Below are 16,401 nucleotides of genomic sequence, written 5' to 3'. Positions count from 1 at the left end.
AAAAAAATCTCTGAACTCTGTGGAAGTCAATCATTTGTCAGAGACATAATACGCGTTACGTATAACTGTGATCCAGCAGGATGAGTATAAAGTAAGTAGTGAAGAGGGATCCATGAATGACAAGAAAACCAGGCCAAAAATAGATTAAATATGCTAATGATGGGCATTAAGCTCTTCCCTCCTGATTGGTAGGATGCTAGTACTTCTATTAAATAAAATATGAATGAATATGTTTATTTGAATACATTAAACTGTATTTTATCTACTATAATAACAAATTAATAAGGTTTGTTGCTTGGGAAAAACTTTGTTAAACTACATCAAATGACTAAATCCACATGCGAAATTACAGAGAACTTGGAGCATCATATTCCACCTTGATTTTATGTCTGGGGAGATTATTCTGTTGGAATTGTGATGATGAGTAGTTTGGAAGTACATCCTGTTAACTACTCCCACTGACATTAAGAGGATTACGTAGGTAGCGTCAGACAGAGGCAACTCCTTCCGTTAAGTTGAGTCTTTCCTATCCCTTCCAAATCTCTGCTGCCGCTATGCCGAGCCTGTAATTTGCCTAAAACTGAAGGCATCCGGTTGAGACACAGCAATATGTGGAGACAGACAGATAAATCAAAAGGCTGAGAGACAGCAAGAGGGAGGGAGAGTATTTGTCTAGAGAACATGGAGAGGGTGGATCATTTGTCTGGCAGATGCATGTTGATATGGTGATGCTGCCGCTGTGGTGGTGGTGGTGGTGGTGGTAGTGGTGGTGGTGGAGGCTTGTGGAGCAGCACCTGGTAGCTGCAAACCTTGTGGGAGGACATGTGGGAAGATGTTTAAGAGCTGAGGGAGGGAGCGAGAGCAGAGGAAAGTGTGATGTACTGGTGAGTGTGGGTTTGACCTCAGCGTGGGTAAAACTACGTCCACATTTCCAATGAGCTCTCTCCCAGCTGTAGCTTTAAAGCGAAGAGAGAGAAAGCTCTGGGCGACAAACAAAATCAATTCTTATTGACTGTACCATGTTATGCACTGAGGGGATGTAACTATCACCAATAAGTCAACATTAACTTCAACTATTCTCCGCAACCTTTTCATTTTTCTCTTTCTTCTCCTCCGTCTCATCCCTTCAAACGACCAGGTTAACTATCTTCCAAGGCGCAGAGGTAATTGGTCTCTGTGTTGTGGCTCCACTTTATCACTGTCTCTCTCTTGACATGTATGTTTACCACAACTATAATCTTCAAAAAGCCTGTTAACATAAGTAGCTCAGCTTTCATAAACCACAAAGTCAGCTCTGACTGATCCTCGGCACCATCCTGTTTACCACGCTGAGGAGCATAAGCAGCACTCTGATCATATCTGCTGCTTGCAAGCAAAGTCTTTCTTTCTGTAACACGCCTCTGTGACTCATTTCCAAACATGTTGCATTAATATTCAGGCTCTGGAGACAGGTGACGAGAGGTGACATCGTCTTGAGTGTGTAGCTTACATGACTACACTGTGTATGTGTAACTTTTTCCCTGACAAAACATAGGAAATCAAAGGTTGGCGCTGCAGACATCTGAGAGCGCCTGGAGTACAAAGTGCTTTAATGTTCTGTTCCCACCATAAAATGCAGTACTGTGGGTATTTGGCTAAAGAGTGAGAATAGTCGCCTAGCCCGGTGTCAGATATACAGTGAAACAGACATCTCACCATATCATCTCTCTAACTGGTCTGCTTTGTTTCATACATGAAAGAAAAACTGAGCTAAGCGAGTCATTTGTAACACTAAGCTTAGTTAAATCACTTAGAAAAGACCCAACGTCCGTCAAACACATTAAGAGGTTCCAGGTCACGCCCCGGTGTTTTGGCATTAATGGGAGCAGGGTGTAGAGAGTGTGCGAGTGTGCATGTGTCTGGAGGGGTGGGGTAATTTGATTTCCATGGCTAATTTTCTGTTTTTCTCCACTGGTGTCCTGAAACACTCCAGGTCGAGCTCCAGCCCGAGAGAACCGATGCGATCACCAGAGGCGACAGCAGGATGAGACACAGGAAGGAGCCCGGTCTCCAAACATCTGGCAGGGCAAGGCTTCCATGACTCGCTCAACCTCGGGATGAAAAAAAAAAAAGGCCCTCAGATCTGCAGGGATCAAAGTGTGCCCTGGGTGCCTGAGCCACCGTGGCCTCCCTCAACATATTCAAATAGGGTTTCCTGAAAGCAGTTGGAGCCACAAGCAGACCTTGGAACATGAACGAGGCAGGAAAAGAAGCAACGATGAATACCTGAAAATTTGTGTGCTCTCCACACAAAATAACTAAAACGTTAGCAAAGCCCACGGTGGATTTTTTTTGGTCAGGTATTTGAATACGATATAACTGAACTGTGAGATATGAAACGTTATTCATGAGCCCAAGGCTAATTTAGTCAGTATGGTGACCTTTCGGTTTACCTAATAACAAGAAGTGTTTGACTTGCTGCAATAAATGATGCCAATGCGACTGAATTAGAAGGGTTTTAGGTTGCATTAGTGGTTCTCAACCTACAAGATCCCTGCAAAAATCTCCTCCATACCCAGTAATCAAAGACCTTAAAGTCTTATATTCTCAGGAAAAAAAAGTCGATTTCTATTGGAAACAGATTGAAATTCTCTTTAATTGTAGACTGAAATGACTTAAGAGGATGGCGATTTTTAACATTGATAATCAATTCGTTACAAAGGTCTTTTTCATCAGCTGTTCTTTTTGTTTTGGTCAAACACTGAATACTTTCACCTCTTCAGGCCTCTGGAATGTGTAATGAAACAATCTGAGAAGGAAAATTGCTCATAATTTATTTCCACACTGAAGCAATAACCTGTAAAGAGGGGTGGGTAAGAAGACATTGCTTCATTTTAAGGGGTCAAAAGCCCAAAAGGTTGGGAACCAGTGCATTAGGTGATAAAGCTCTATTTTAATGTAGTTGAACACTGTATATTCAAACTAATTTCAAACTGAAAACATGTGTCCTGTGTGCAAAGGAATGTGTTTTGCCCATCAAATGAAACATCATACATACTTTTAGGGTTTCAGGGTTTTCAAAGAAACAATAAAAAACAGGAAATAATTCAGCTGTGAACGCAGAGTTCTGTGTTAGAAATATGTGACGCAGGACAAAACACACATTTGAGCAAAATGTACTGCAATGTTTCCCTCCATAATCACTCTGACATTATAAATCAAACACTGCCTCCCTTCAGCAGCAGTGATGCCTGGGAGCGGGGGGTCACCTGTATGCAGCATTACCGAATTAGCCGCTATCTAACCCAGACCTGCTGTGGCGTGCTGACACTAATCCCGGGCCCGCTGGAGAGCCCTGTCTGTGTTACATTATCATGTCTAATCCCCGTAATCTCTCAGCCGCGCCGCTAAATGCTATTCCACCTCCATCTCTTACCTCATACTCTTCTTATAACATTAATGAAGGGCCAGGCCCCCATTACCCAGACTACCCTAGCGGTGGGCTGGGTGACGGCCGTAATCGGCGGCCCCCTGCACAGCCACCCACTCTGCCTTCCAGGCAGCCGGAATTAATGTAATTCATCGCCTGGGGCAAAAAGCAAACCAAACATATGTTCAACAAATCAGGGTTTGTGTATTTTCTTGTCACCGTTACTGTGCAGGTCTATTAAGAGTCATTGATGAGATCCTTAGTGAAGGGCTCGCCATGCGGGAGAACGAAAGCTTTGAAGTGCTCATGCCATTTCAAAAGCCCCCCCACTTGCCATGAGACGTTTATGATGAGCTGACCTGGGTTATTAAAATACCGCAGAAATGATCACCCATAATGCTTCTCTCTTTTTGCTGTCAACAAAGAATGGCAGCAGAGGATTGGCTGGGATGAAAGGTTGAAAGGGGTCCCGTATTAAAAATGGCACTTTATCCATTAAAGCAGGATTTTTGCTGTCTCTTTGTGTAATTACCTGCACCCGCCAGCTCTGTGCTCGGGCTTACCTTGTTTACACTGCATGTCTCGCAGCCTAGCTGTCTCCCTGCAAGGCTTCGTTACACTGTCTTCTGCTCTGCCTTTGTCTCTCTTGATGTCTTTCACTTGTCTGTCTCGGCTGTCGGGGCCAACCTTGAAAGAGGAGGCGTAAACACACCCAGAAGAGCAATGTCAATGAAAGCACAAGATAAATAGACACAAGTTAAAGCAAGCCCTGTAATGTGTGTGGTTTTTTTTGTTTTTTTTTTTTAATTTAGTCATGTAGACGCTGTATTCATTTATTTACAATTTGGCATGCATATAACTCAAACCCATTAATGTGCTTTGCAATGTTAATCAAATGCTAATGCAATTGCATATCCCCCTTTACTAGCCCTACCTCCTAGCAAACAGCACCACACTGACTTAATTGTGAGAGTAAAAAACAGCACATACAGGCTTCCTCTCATATTTAATTTTATCTTTGAATAAAAGAGCTATAGGAAAGTATTAATCTGCTTAACATTTCTAAGTACATCCTCCAAAGGATTTTGCTTTTTTAATCTTACATATGCTCAGCAGAGTTACTGGCAAAAACTGTACATTTTCCTCATTTCATCCTTTCAACATCAAATGGTGAGCAGCAAAAATTGGATCAGACTTCAAAGACTGTGATGTGCTCCAAGTCACGGAGTGGCTCTTCTATTTCACATATTGAATCCGAGCAGGATATCAAAGTGCTACCAAAGAACCTCAGGTCTTTACTAAAAAAGGGGTCTAACATCTGTAGAAAGAGGAGCGCAAAGACAAATCACCTCAGGGAAGAGCGAGCATTTATTCTCAGCCGTGAATTTCCAGCCTTTTGATACTCTCGTTCCCGTACCACCCTGTCTTCTCCGCTGAGATGGAGGTTGGAGCAAGAGAACTCTTTTGTCTCAAGGACTCAAAAAATTCCCAAAGATTAATCTGGGTTAAAGCTGCTTTGTAGAGGAGCAGCATTTAACATACACAGCTAAAGTCAGGAGTAAGAAAAATGCTCATTTCATTGATATTCTGTTACTCACATTCGCTGTATGTATGCGATCTGTATTTGCCTCATTGCTCTCTGGGCTGTTAGACCTGAGAAAGTGAGAAGCATTTTTAAGTGAAATGAACATAAAATGTCATAAAACAACATACTATTCATATATAGCTGAGGATGATCGTCTTTGTGTTCTTGTTTAAAAGGCAAAAACAGCTCTGCTTTATGATTATGCAATTTGTATAGAGCGAGAGAGAGAGAGAGAGACATGTTTCTGTGTGTGATCACTCATTGTTGCATTATTTAAAAAGGAAAAAAAAAAAAAGACAAACACCAAAAAAGACAACATCTGCAAACACAATGCTGCATGCCAGTCGCAGTCATGTTTTGAGTTTAGAAAATCAGAATCCAGTTTGGACTTGGTGATGCAACTGGAGGCTCTGCTGTTTGGATGCAAACACAGAATTCATGCGTGGCAGAGAGGAGGGATATCAAACGGGAAAAGAACAGCATGTAGGTGAGAACATAGATCTTACAGGAGGAAAATGGGCCAGATCATGTCAAAATAAATCTATATGGAGAGATTCCAGCACTGATTAAACAGAATTGTTAAGTGGAGGTTTGAAGTTTTTCTCACCAAGGAATATGATTGTAAACACGGAGAGAAAAATCCCAGATGAGGCTCCGCTTGGTTTGAGTATACAACAAGCATAACATTTTTAGATGTGTAAATCTAATATTTTGGAGTCTGAGTCTGGAGAGAGATGCACAACGTTGACCAAAAGTCACCCTGGATCTGAACATGATAATGAATTGGTTTAAGATGTGAATTGAAAAGAAATGGGATTTTACACGCACATATGGCATTCGTCGTAAACATTTTGGATTCTTTTTCAGCTCCACATACAAAACCTCATCACAACCAAAATCACTGAGGAATACTTTTCCTTTTATATTTTTTAGTACATAATCCCAAACCTAACATTTGGGAATTTGTATAAACAGATAACCTGGTATCATTTTGAGTTTGTGTGCAGAGAGAAGCTAAACAGAGCTAAAAAGCCGCCATCAACACCACGTGTGCTGCTGTTTAGTCAGTGGCCGCTCTCCTGCTTAGCACATACTTTCTTAATGACTGGCCTGCCCATATGCTGAATAAACACAAAGTCTTCAGCTCATACATCTGGAGACCAGTGCAGCGCCCAACCCCATTTGTGGTCAGACAAGTGTGCTATCTTGCTGGAAAGATATTTATTACGTTTATAAAACTGAAAGAGGAGGTGCGCAGGGAGGAGCTTTTTCTTCTGGTTCAAACAACAGTGCATTAGAGGGGAAAAAGGAGCCAAACTGACAGGGCTGAGGATGATTGACAGGTATGTGAGCCCTCATGCTCAATAAGCCGTCTCTAATGGCAGACTCATTTAAGTCATATTTGAAGCCTATTGTCTGTGCCGTAAGAAGAAACAATCAAGAAAAAACAAAAATTAAACTGCTGAAAAATATTCTTCCAATGAGAACAGATCCTCAAGGATATGGGATGTCAAGGCTCACCCCATGTGCTCCTCCTTGGTGGTCTTTCCTCCAGCCTCAGGGTGACATCTTTGCCCCTGGGGTCCATGGTCCCGACGCACCCGATGGCCCCTGTAAACTGCACAAGATATGAATGTCAGATATGTACTCAAACACTCAGAAAACCATTTTCATTCTGCCATCCATCCAAAAAACATACATGTCCAGTGAGGCAGATATCAAATGTAATTGCTCCAATTAACACAGTTTACAACAATTTATTGAAGCACTAAAACAGCCTCGTATTGAAAACACAGCAATTGCTGGCAGGAAGTAAAATATGTTTAGCTTCCTCTTAAGGAGCGTAGTGGAGCAAAGGGAAAACAATGTGTGATTACTGAGACATACTGGGCTCAGATGGATGGTAAACGGAGCCTGCTGACTTACTCCGTCAAAGGGCTTTGTGTTTTTCTTGTAAAATTATATGCACAGGAAAAGAAAGCTCAAGTACATTGTTGAGCCATGGTTCTATTTTGCATGGTCTAATCTGATCGATGGTGAGCATGTCCCCCAGGCCCCGCTGAGATCTGAGAAGCCACCAGGCTCATACATTTGAAAGGCATCTGTTTATTTTCAGAATGCAAATGCAGCCCACCTCAAAGGCTATAAGCTGCAGAGAACACACAATGTGAATGTGCTGGAGTGCTCCGCCGGGGGGCTGAGGCCCCACTTATGTCAGGTTCAGGTTCTCCCCCCCTGAACCCCAGCGGCCACACACAAACACACTTTTCTAAAGAGAAAGACAGCGGCATCAGAGAGGCTTTCCTCACACAAGAACCCTGTTTATCCATTCTGCAGCGTTATTTACAAGGGTTTTAATGGAGGACATTTACACAAGGTGTGCAGGCGACTGAGATGCTCCATGTGCCAGATGAGGGCAGCCCTTAGGAGAGCCAGGGGAAACAATGCCAAATCTCCTCCCCCTGCCCTCCTCTCTCCTGCCCCTTTTGGCACCCTCCCTTGTCCTCCAGTGAGAGGCTCCAAGGAGGGGGGGGGGGAGGTACCCAGGAAGGTTAATGTGCCCACTTTGATCTTCGTCAAGGCACACTGAGTAAGAATTAATTTACATTTCAGATGAAAAGGTTGACAGTATAAAAAGGCATCTTGTTTCTGGTATGTGAGAGCTGTGTAATAGGCCAGGAATTTGAGAGAGGAAGTCGTGAGGAAACAGAAGGGATAAGCCCCTCTCTTGCCTTTACTGGGAAAGAGATGAAAGGAAAAAAGGATCTCAGTATGCACTGTTCTTCTGAAACATGGGGACCAAATGCTGCCCAAACTTTCAAAAGCTTTTCTCTATGCATTATTAATTAATTATTACTGTTTCGTAGGCCACTCATTGAGATCAAAAAGGTGTTTCACAAAGATGTAAGGTTTTCAGGCCTTCATCCTTTTTCCTTTTCAAAATGTATGAAAAAAGTGGCGTGAATTTCCACCGGACACACAGCTTCACGAGAAATTCCAGAGGTCTGCACTTGAGTGTATGAAGAACTTCAGAGAAAAACATAAGCATTTCTTTACCTGACTGTATGCGGACGGCGGCCACTTCCCGCTCCTTTTTTATTTGCTTGAGGTTCTGCCGTGCAATGTAGCCCCTCCAGGCTGCAGAAAGAGAAAGAGACAGTGTGTGTGTGTGTGTGTGTGTGTGTGTGTGTGTGTGTGTGTGTGGGTAAGAGATTGCTGACCTACCTCTGTGAAACAAAATAGACGGCACATACTACACAAGATCCCACTTCAAAACACTGCTAAACCAGGTGGCAGAGGGATGGATCCCTTTGAACTCTCTGAAGTCTTATTGTCTGCTCTGAAGCATTGCTCTTAACCCTCATAGGTCAAGCTGTGGTTATCAAACTCATCTCTTTTATGAAGATTCAGCGGTGCATAATAGACCAGAGGTCATTAAGAAACCAGCGGTCACATTCATAACGTATTCGCACCTGTTTCATCATTAGGTGATAAAAGAATACATCAGAATTCTTAAGTTTGAATAATTTCTTTCCTCTGTTTATGGATGAATTAAAATCAGTACCTGACTGGATGATGATGGCCCCGTGCTTTCTCTTCTCCTTCTCTTTTCGGTAACGCCGGGCCCCCAGCCAGCCTTTCGTGTAAGCTTGCATCACCACCACCCGAGCTATCACCTCCCTCAACAGCAGGTTCAGCTGCTCCACATGGTAGTAACGCAGAAAAACCTGTCAGGACGTTCAGAGCAGGTTAGCAGTATCTCAGTCAAGGTGGGCAGCCAAAGATGTGGTTTTTGGTACTTGAGCAAAGGTAACTGTGTAATGAAAACACAAATGTATTAATTGTTCCGTTTTTTCATGCAATAATCACATTACCTTTGTCTTTCCCAGCACCCAGCCTTCTAGTTTAGCTCGCTCAAGTATGGCAACAGCATTTTCTTTGCTGGTCTCAGGCATCTGGTGAGCCCGAAACGCAAGGTAGTAATATCTGCAAGATGAGGAGACAAAGCGGGAAATAACTGCATGTTGCCAGTAAAATTCATTTTTTTTAATTTAAAAGGAATAGTTAGCTTCATTCACTTCCCTTAGATGAGATGATTGATAGCATTTATTTCTGCATGGTAAATATGAAGCTGAGACAAGGAGATGGTTAGCTTAGCAAACAGGAGGAAACAGCTAGCCTGGCTCTGTCCAAAGGTAACAATATTCACCTATCAGCACCTCTAAAACTCAATAATCAACATGTCATAGCTCATTAATTTAATCCATACAAAACTTGAGGCAGGAGAGCTGTAATCAATATTCACATCTACGCAAGAAAGCGTAAAGGCTTATTTCCCAAAATCTACTACTACTACTACGACTACTACTTTTGTCTAGTTTTATGTTTATATAATGTTATCTGTGAGATTTAGGCTTACTGGAAGAGTGAATAATCCAAAGATAATCTACAAGTATCCTAATTAGATTCCTCAAATTTGGTAGCCCAGCGGATTATGTAACTAATTACAAGCATGTAGCTCCTCGTCAGCAACTGGCAACATTTTAAAGTAATTTAAGCCAACCCTGTTCGAGAGGAGAGACCAGAAATCTTAATACCTTTTTCTGCCAGAAACATCATTAGAGGCCCCACAGTTGGAAAAGCGCCTGCCTACTCTGACCAGAAAAATGAGCTTGACTGAGACATGAGTCTTCAACAGAGGCCCATTGTTGAAGCTCTTTTGAATGGATGATCGTCTCTAATTTCAGTGGCCATAGTAGATGCCCATCAGCCTGGTCCTATCAGTGTGCATCAGCTCTACTGCATGTTTGACTGGGGCCATCCACTGATCCTATTGTTGTAGTTTACAAAATACCAGCATAGGACAAAGTGGCTCTAACTGTTTGCTCAGGGACATCAAGGCTTCTAAACTACTAGTTCATCTCTTGTGTTCTGGCGTTGGTCAAAAAGAAGAACAACAACAAGAAGAAAAACTTCTTTGAACTCCCCTCCCCTCCCCGCCTCAGTCTACAGGCTTTCATTCTAATTCCTGTTGATACCTGTTATTTCTTTGATGGTAAATACAAAGCACTGCTTGGCAACATCAGACGAGCCTTTGATATGAGAGCACAAATTTAAATCAGTTTTCACTAAAGGTGCAGTTTAGCCATTCGGATCTGTCTGTACGACTTCTGCCTGGCTCAGGTAGGATGATATGGATTCAATAGCGGGGTTTAAATATAGTCTGAAGTGGTAATACTCTCTCAATCTCACACACAAACACACTTCATGCACAGGTGTTACAGAGAGAACAGTAAAATCATCAGTTGAGGTGATTGATGATCTTCTAATAATCACTCTTGAAACACTGAGCCATAAAACTAGGACATGCAAAGAAAAACCATTTGGTAAAAAAATTAAGCACAATTTTTTAAAGCTTCCCTAAAGCAGTGAGACTAACCAACCATCTCCACTGAGTTTTTTTTCCCCTACAAGCCTGAGTTAATTAAACTTTATATCATCTTAAAGTCTCCACATTAGAGGTGGCTAGAATATTTTTCAAAGGAAAACTGATCAAACATAAGTTTCCTTCCGTTTTCCCAAAGACTCTATGTACATATATATAAGAGCTGATATATACTTTAAATTTGGGGTTGGACATTTGAACAGAAGTGTGTAGCACTTATTAACAGTGATTAAATCCTGTCCCACATTTTTAAAAACAAAAACAACACAACTTATGTAAAGCCCCCCTAATGATGAAATTTTGTTTTAATTGTGTTCTAATGCAATACCAATGGGACAAGGAAACTACATTTGAGCTTTTCCAGGTCACCGAGTTTAAGAACAAACTCTTCATGAATAGTAAAAAGAAATCCATTAAAATGCATCACCCCTTATAATCACAGTTCCTCCCTGTTTGAATTTTATCCATATTTTCCACACTGGAGTATCCACCCAGTTAAAAGAGCTGTAGGATTTAGTCTTGCACTATCACTAATGACTACCAATTAGTCAGCCTCTTGCTCTGCTCAACTTGTACCCCTATCTAATTAAAGAACCCGTGTTTTGTGTGATGCAGAGCATGGCTCACTTGTTCTGCACTATCTCTGGGGTAGTGTCAGCGCTCAGAACGTGCGCGTGCTGCAGAGTGGAGGTGCTGCTTGTTTCGACACAATTCTTACCTGTTGACAAATTCTTCAAACAGGATGCGGTGGGAGTAGCCTTGCCGGCGGATGTTCACTGTCTCCAGTATCCCCGTGTAGCGCAGCTGCACCATCACCCTATCCTTGCTGAATCGCAGTGCCTGCCTGTCATCATTAGGTTTGATGCAGCGCACAAAGTGCGGCTGACCCACCACCATCTTGGACAGTAAGTCCATCAGAGAGTACTGCAGACACATAATAAGACAACAAACAGTGGGCAGAGGCAACACAAGAAAACCACAGAGCAATTATGTGAATTCATATCATCAGTTCAGTTATGATGATTGTCTTCAAAGAGCGTCCAACTTTTTCCAGACATAGATGTGTTTGATAACAAGCTGAATAGTAACTGACAGTATTAATCAGTCCCAACAGAATCTGGCAGATTGTTTTTATTCTCATATATCAAAAACAAATAGTCGAATGTGCAGAGGATTTTTATTAATTGCAGTAAAGTTAGTGCCATTCTTTGTGGTATTTTTGCAATAATTTGAGGTAATGCTTAAAATATCCTTTTGCTTGAATCCGCATTCATTGATCTTTATGCATTTACAAACAACCTGTAAACACAACATCTACTATGTTTTAAAGCTTTTATGGCAAACATTTGCCTATTCACACATCCAGCAGAAACAGAGCAACATTATCATTCATTTGGAGTGGTGTTGCTGGCCACTTAGCTCCTTTTTCTTGTATTTGACCAACTCTTGATGGCAAATATCTGGCTCCTCAGCTTTGTCTGTCTCTCGTTTGGTGCTGCGGAGGTAATATACAGCAGGTTTATCTGAAAACAGCTGTTTGCTGTGGCTGAAGACAAAACTATGACAGCGAGGAGACTGGAAAAACAAAACAGTGAGTGGGAAGATGCTGAAATACTCTGTAGAGCTGAACTGCAGAATCGTGTGATAATTATACTGTGGGTCCGTTGCTAAGACCCCATAGTCAAATTACACGTAGTAATTTAACTGTATAACACAACTGAGTCTGTACAGTTGACTAAAGTCGAGTAGCATTGTGGGTAATGTAGACCAACAAGAAGAATTCATGGAATAAAAAACATGATATCTCTGGTTTTACTGCTTCAGTTAAAACAACAAACTGTCCATCATGGGTCCGACAATGTTACAATCAATGCAGTACTCTTTAAACATAAAGATTAGTGCAGCTTTAAATAATTTACTGATAATGATGAAATCACTGTAAATTCTGATTACTTCAACTGAAGACATAACCTTTTATTTCATTAGGGTTTTTATTTGAGGCAGCCCTTTATTTCTTAATTGAAATTTCATCACTTCCTTTGTGTGTTTCACATTAAAAGCCCTCCAGCAGCTATAAGGAAGAATAATCCCATCCCTATCCTGAAATGCTTTAATTGTGAAACGTCTGCAGGAGGTGTTGAATTTATGCAAACAAAGCGTGAGAATTAAATATTGAGAAAGTGCAGAGAAGCAGAACCAAAAATAATCAGTGAGGGAAAAGAGTATTTGTCTTAAAAAGAGAAACTCAGCGCAACATAGAATTGAGTGTAGTGTTAATGTACTAATTAAATTACTTATGTAGAAATGTAGATTATGCTGAATTTACCATGTGAGCTATTACTGTAAGTCTATTATACCAGCTACAACAGTAAAGCATCCAGTTACTGTATTTTACATTTCTGCAGGGAATGACTAAGACGGTTCAATTTGTTCTTTCTATTGGGTTGTTCACTGCTGTATATTCTAGATGTTGTTGAAATGGTACAATTATGAACTACAATCAAGGCAGTTTTCAGCTTGGAAATACGTGATGAAGATCATGAGGTGCTCTGTCAAACTTGAAATGTAGCCGTCAGTGTCATTATTAGAGGCAAGTAAAAATGTATGAACATTTATATCCATTAAACTAGAACTAGAGACAAACAATTCAACAGTCTTACTTTCCAAAAACATTTGTTGACATTAGCAGAGTTCTTCTTCTCCTTTGTAGTTATTTCTGAAAAACGTTTAAAATTTAATAGAAGAAGTAAAATTATGATGTTCTGTTGGTTGTTGTGAGACTGTTGAGAAGAGTGAAAGAGGAAGAAACCTACACGGAAATAGGAGGCCACAGTCTGTCTCCTCATGTTGGTGGTTTCTTCTGGGTGACGCATCATCTCCATGGTGTCCACCTGAACACAAATATTGACAATGAACACCATGCAATGATAAACAAGGCCAGAAGCAGATTCAAATTAGGTGCCGTTCATTTGCAACCTGACGTCCTCATTGAGCTCTGTAGAGATAAAGGCATTATTACAGCAGGTCTCCTTCCTCTAAATGGGACAGTTGGGAATACACAGCTGTACTAACTGAGCTGTCTGTATAACATAGCCCCATAAACACTTAAAGCTAACAATCTAGAGAATAACTGCACTGCTGTGGGGCACGGGAAAATTGCAGAGCATTCTGAGTAATGAGACTAGCCGTCACCAAGCAGACAGTCATCCCGACGACGGATTAACGAGGACACAATATAAGCTTTCTAATGGCTTTCTCAGTTCATGGCTTCATCAAAATTAATGATGCAATAGATATTTTATGGTAAGTCTACGTAGCAAAGTGCATATCTTAATACTTTATTTCATCCTAGAACAGAGAAAGAAAGGTACGTTCTCTGAGGTACATGAAGGGAGTAATCGAACGCCTTGAGAATTTTCTGTTCTGATCACACAGAAGTACAAACAGTTATCTCAAACTCACTTGCGCTATTACAACAACCGTCACTTTAATCTGGTTGTACTGGCAACTTTTTGTAAGTGTCGGTTTCTGTCAACTTTCCCCTACTTTGATTGAAAAGATGACGGCATACATATTACATCAATCCCACTGAGTTGTCCTTTCTTGTTCAAGAATAACTAACTGAGTAGGGGAAGTTCAACAAAGTTGAACTGTTTTTTTCAATGTTATTTTTTTCCCCCTAATGTTAGCCTGTATTTCTATAATCTAAAAAGATACATCACAGTGCATTTGTTTACATTAATATCGCAGAATTGTGGCTGCGTGAGAAACAGTTCAAAAGAAATGATTTGCATTTTCCAAAGCCAGACTGTGATTGATGTTAGAAGCTGCATATGATTCAAAGTTAGAGAAACATAGTTAAAGTTTCAATTCTGAATTACAATGATGTTCATTTGATTTCAGCAAATTATGTGCTTTCAAAGACTGCTCGCAATTTGGAGCTGGTCTACGATTCAAAAATATATTCAGATTTAGAAACTTTTGTTATCTGCAACAGGAGCCTTACCTTCAATAGGTATTTGGGAGACTTTGAGTACAGCACATGGAAGAGAGGAAGGAAGAGAGAAGTGGATAGACAAGTAGTAAAGAAGCTGAAATTCACTTTTAAGGGGCTTTCCAATGTAAATCATCATGTGGTTTCTTTTTTTTTTTTTTTTTTAAACAAACCAAAACAAAATGTGCAGCCTGGTAAAAATAAAGGACAGAGATAGTTTCCGTTTCATAAGAAATTATATCTTACAAACATTATGATTTTACCAAATGCTTCCCCTTAAATAAAGTAAAACAGACTGTGTCCAAAAGGGGGAAAGTTTGAAAGCTCCTGCTAAGAAGAAACCTTTTGGGGTTTTTTGATGCTGCTATGTGTTGTGTTAGTGACGCCAAAAAAAGACATTCAAACAAACTCTACATGAAGAACCTCAGTATGAACATGATTAATAGACAATATTGGATTCAAACTTTTTCTTCCTTTGAGAGCTGCTACATCAATAATCATTGTGAAATATTAAGCTCATAAAACTATCACGGCCTCAGCTTGTTGATGCAGTTATTTAAGCGGATTCTGTGAATTTGTAGAAACCTATGAAAAAGAAACTTAAATCTTTACGATACTTAAGTTCTCATTAACAGAAAACAGTTAGAAAGTCTGAAAAGCTACTTTTATGCCGTCGACACCAAATGCCAGATGGCGATGCTGCATCACCACAAGCAAGAGAGCAACTATAACAGGGTAGTCAATTAATGTGGCTATGCTTCACAGCACAGGTTTTTACTGGCTTTCTTATGGTGTGATGCCTGTGAGCAACAAATAAAAAGCATTATGCTCTCAGATGTGATGATTTGTGCTACAGGAGCCTCACCTTGGTTCGTCCTGAGCCGAGCTGCGGAGGCAGAGATCTGGAGGCAGCAGTAACCCTGGCTCTGGACGTTGCCAGATTTCCTGTTCAAAACAAAACCAAACCATAAGACATTCATAACAAGAAAATTTAATTTTGGTGAAATCTGCAGTCATAAGAGCTTTTTTAAATCTTAGAAAATGTTTGAACTGCTGTATGAAATAAAGGGAAGGAATCCTTATTGAGGGGGAACAATCAAACAAACACTTTGGATGTTTTATTCTTTTCAACAAGCAAGATAAAAAGGAAGACAAAGTGAACAACTACACTAGTGTGTTCATGGTAGTGTTCATACTGCAGCACAACACAAAAGACAGTTCAGAAGGAGCCTAAAACTGAGCTGAATCCCATGGACTCAGGAGTGCAGCTGCGTGCACAGCAGTCCAACAGCCCCACACACAGCGGAAAGGATATGAACATAGCATATGCAAGACAGTCTGAACATTTCAAAGTTTCTGCACAAGATGTCCAAATGTTTTCTCTGGCTATATCTTCAGAGGCTAAACTGTGATTAATAGCAGTGAAAGAAGCCTTTGAAGCAGGATTGGTGACATCAAAGTCCTAATCCATGGGTGGCAGGATTTTTATAATGAGTGGGAAGTATCTTAACACATTTCAAAGGGTTTACTCCATGAATAAACAATAGCTGCACAGATGTGCCACACACACCTTTAGAAAAATACGTCTGCAGACACAGGAGGCTGCATTACCCAAGCAGCCGTGTACGGCGAGGAGGAAAACCTTTGTAAGTTTTTTAAGATAAAGCTGAAGTGACAGGCCAACAATTGTTCTAGATTTTCTACCGCACACGGGCGAACTTCTAAAATGCAAATATGGAGTCGGCTTCTGCAATACAATTTCAAGACTCACGTCAGTTGTTAAGGACACGGTATGACAAGCGGCTTGCTTTTCTCTGAGGACTCGGCGCTATCAAGTGTGTGTTAGAAACATCACTCAAACACTGGTGAGATCAAAATCAATTTATGATGGATTAATTAACAGTGAGGCCACTGCTAACTTTAGACAAAGAATGTCCTACATGTGCCAAAGGTTTTGTAGTGAGCCA

The 16,401-nt window shown here is 40.8% G+C and overlaps 1 protein-coding gene across 1 annotated transcript in view; it reads right to left on the bottom strand.

Moving 5' to 3' along the window:
* The window catches only part of myo3b (myosin IIIB), a 66,723-nt gene that overhangs the window by 13,270 nt on the left and 37,052 nt on the right, over positions 1 to 16,401 (bottom strand). Inside the window, exons 25-34 of the mRNA XM_042427147.1 lie at positions 15,300 to 15,379; positions 14,447 to 14,467; positions 13,254 to 13,331; positions 11,159 to 11,364; positions 8,870 to 8,981; positions 8,560 to 8,722; positions 8,052 to 8,132; positions 6,516 to 6,612; positions 5,008 to 5,062; positions 3,973 to 4,096 (exon numbers count right to left, since the gene is read on the bottom strand). Coding sequence (XP_042283081.1) covers positions 3,973 to 4,096; positions 5,008 to 5,062; positions 6,516 to 6,612; positions 8,052 to 8,132; positions 8,560 to 8,722; positions 8,870 to 8,981; positions 11,159 to 11,364; positions 13,254 to 13,331; positions 14,447 to 14,467; positions 15,300 to 15,379 — 1,017 coding nt within the window. The remainder of the gene's footprint in view (positions 1 to 3,972; positions 4,097 to 5,007; positions 5,063 to 6,515; positions 6,613 to 8,051; positions 8,133 to 8,559; positions 8,723 to 8,869; positions 8,982 to 11,158; positions 11,365 to 13,253; positions 13,332 to 14,446; positions 14,468 to 15,299; positions 15,380 to 16,401) is intronic.

Source organism: Thunnus maccoyii, chromosome 11 (assembly GCF_910596095.1).
Source record: "Thunnus maccoyii chromosome 11, fThuMac1.1, whole genome shotgun sequence".
Classification (NCBI taxonomy): Eukaryota; Metazoa; Chordata; class Actinopteri; order Scombriformes; family Scombridae; genus Thunnus; species Thunnus maccoyii.
Note: the sequence above shows the minus strand (reverse complement) of the source record. Positions and strands in the feature narration are given on the sequence as shown.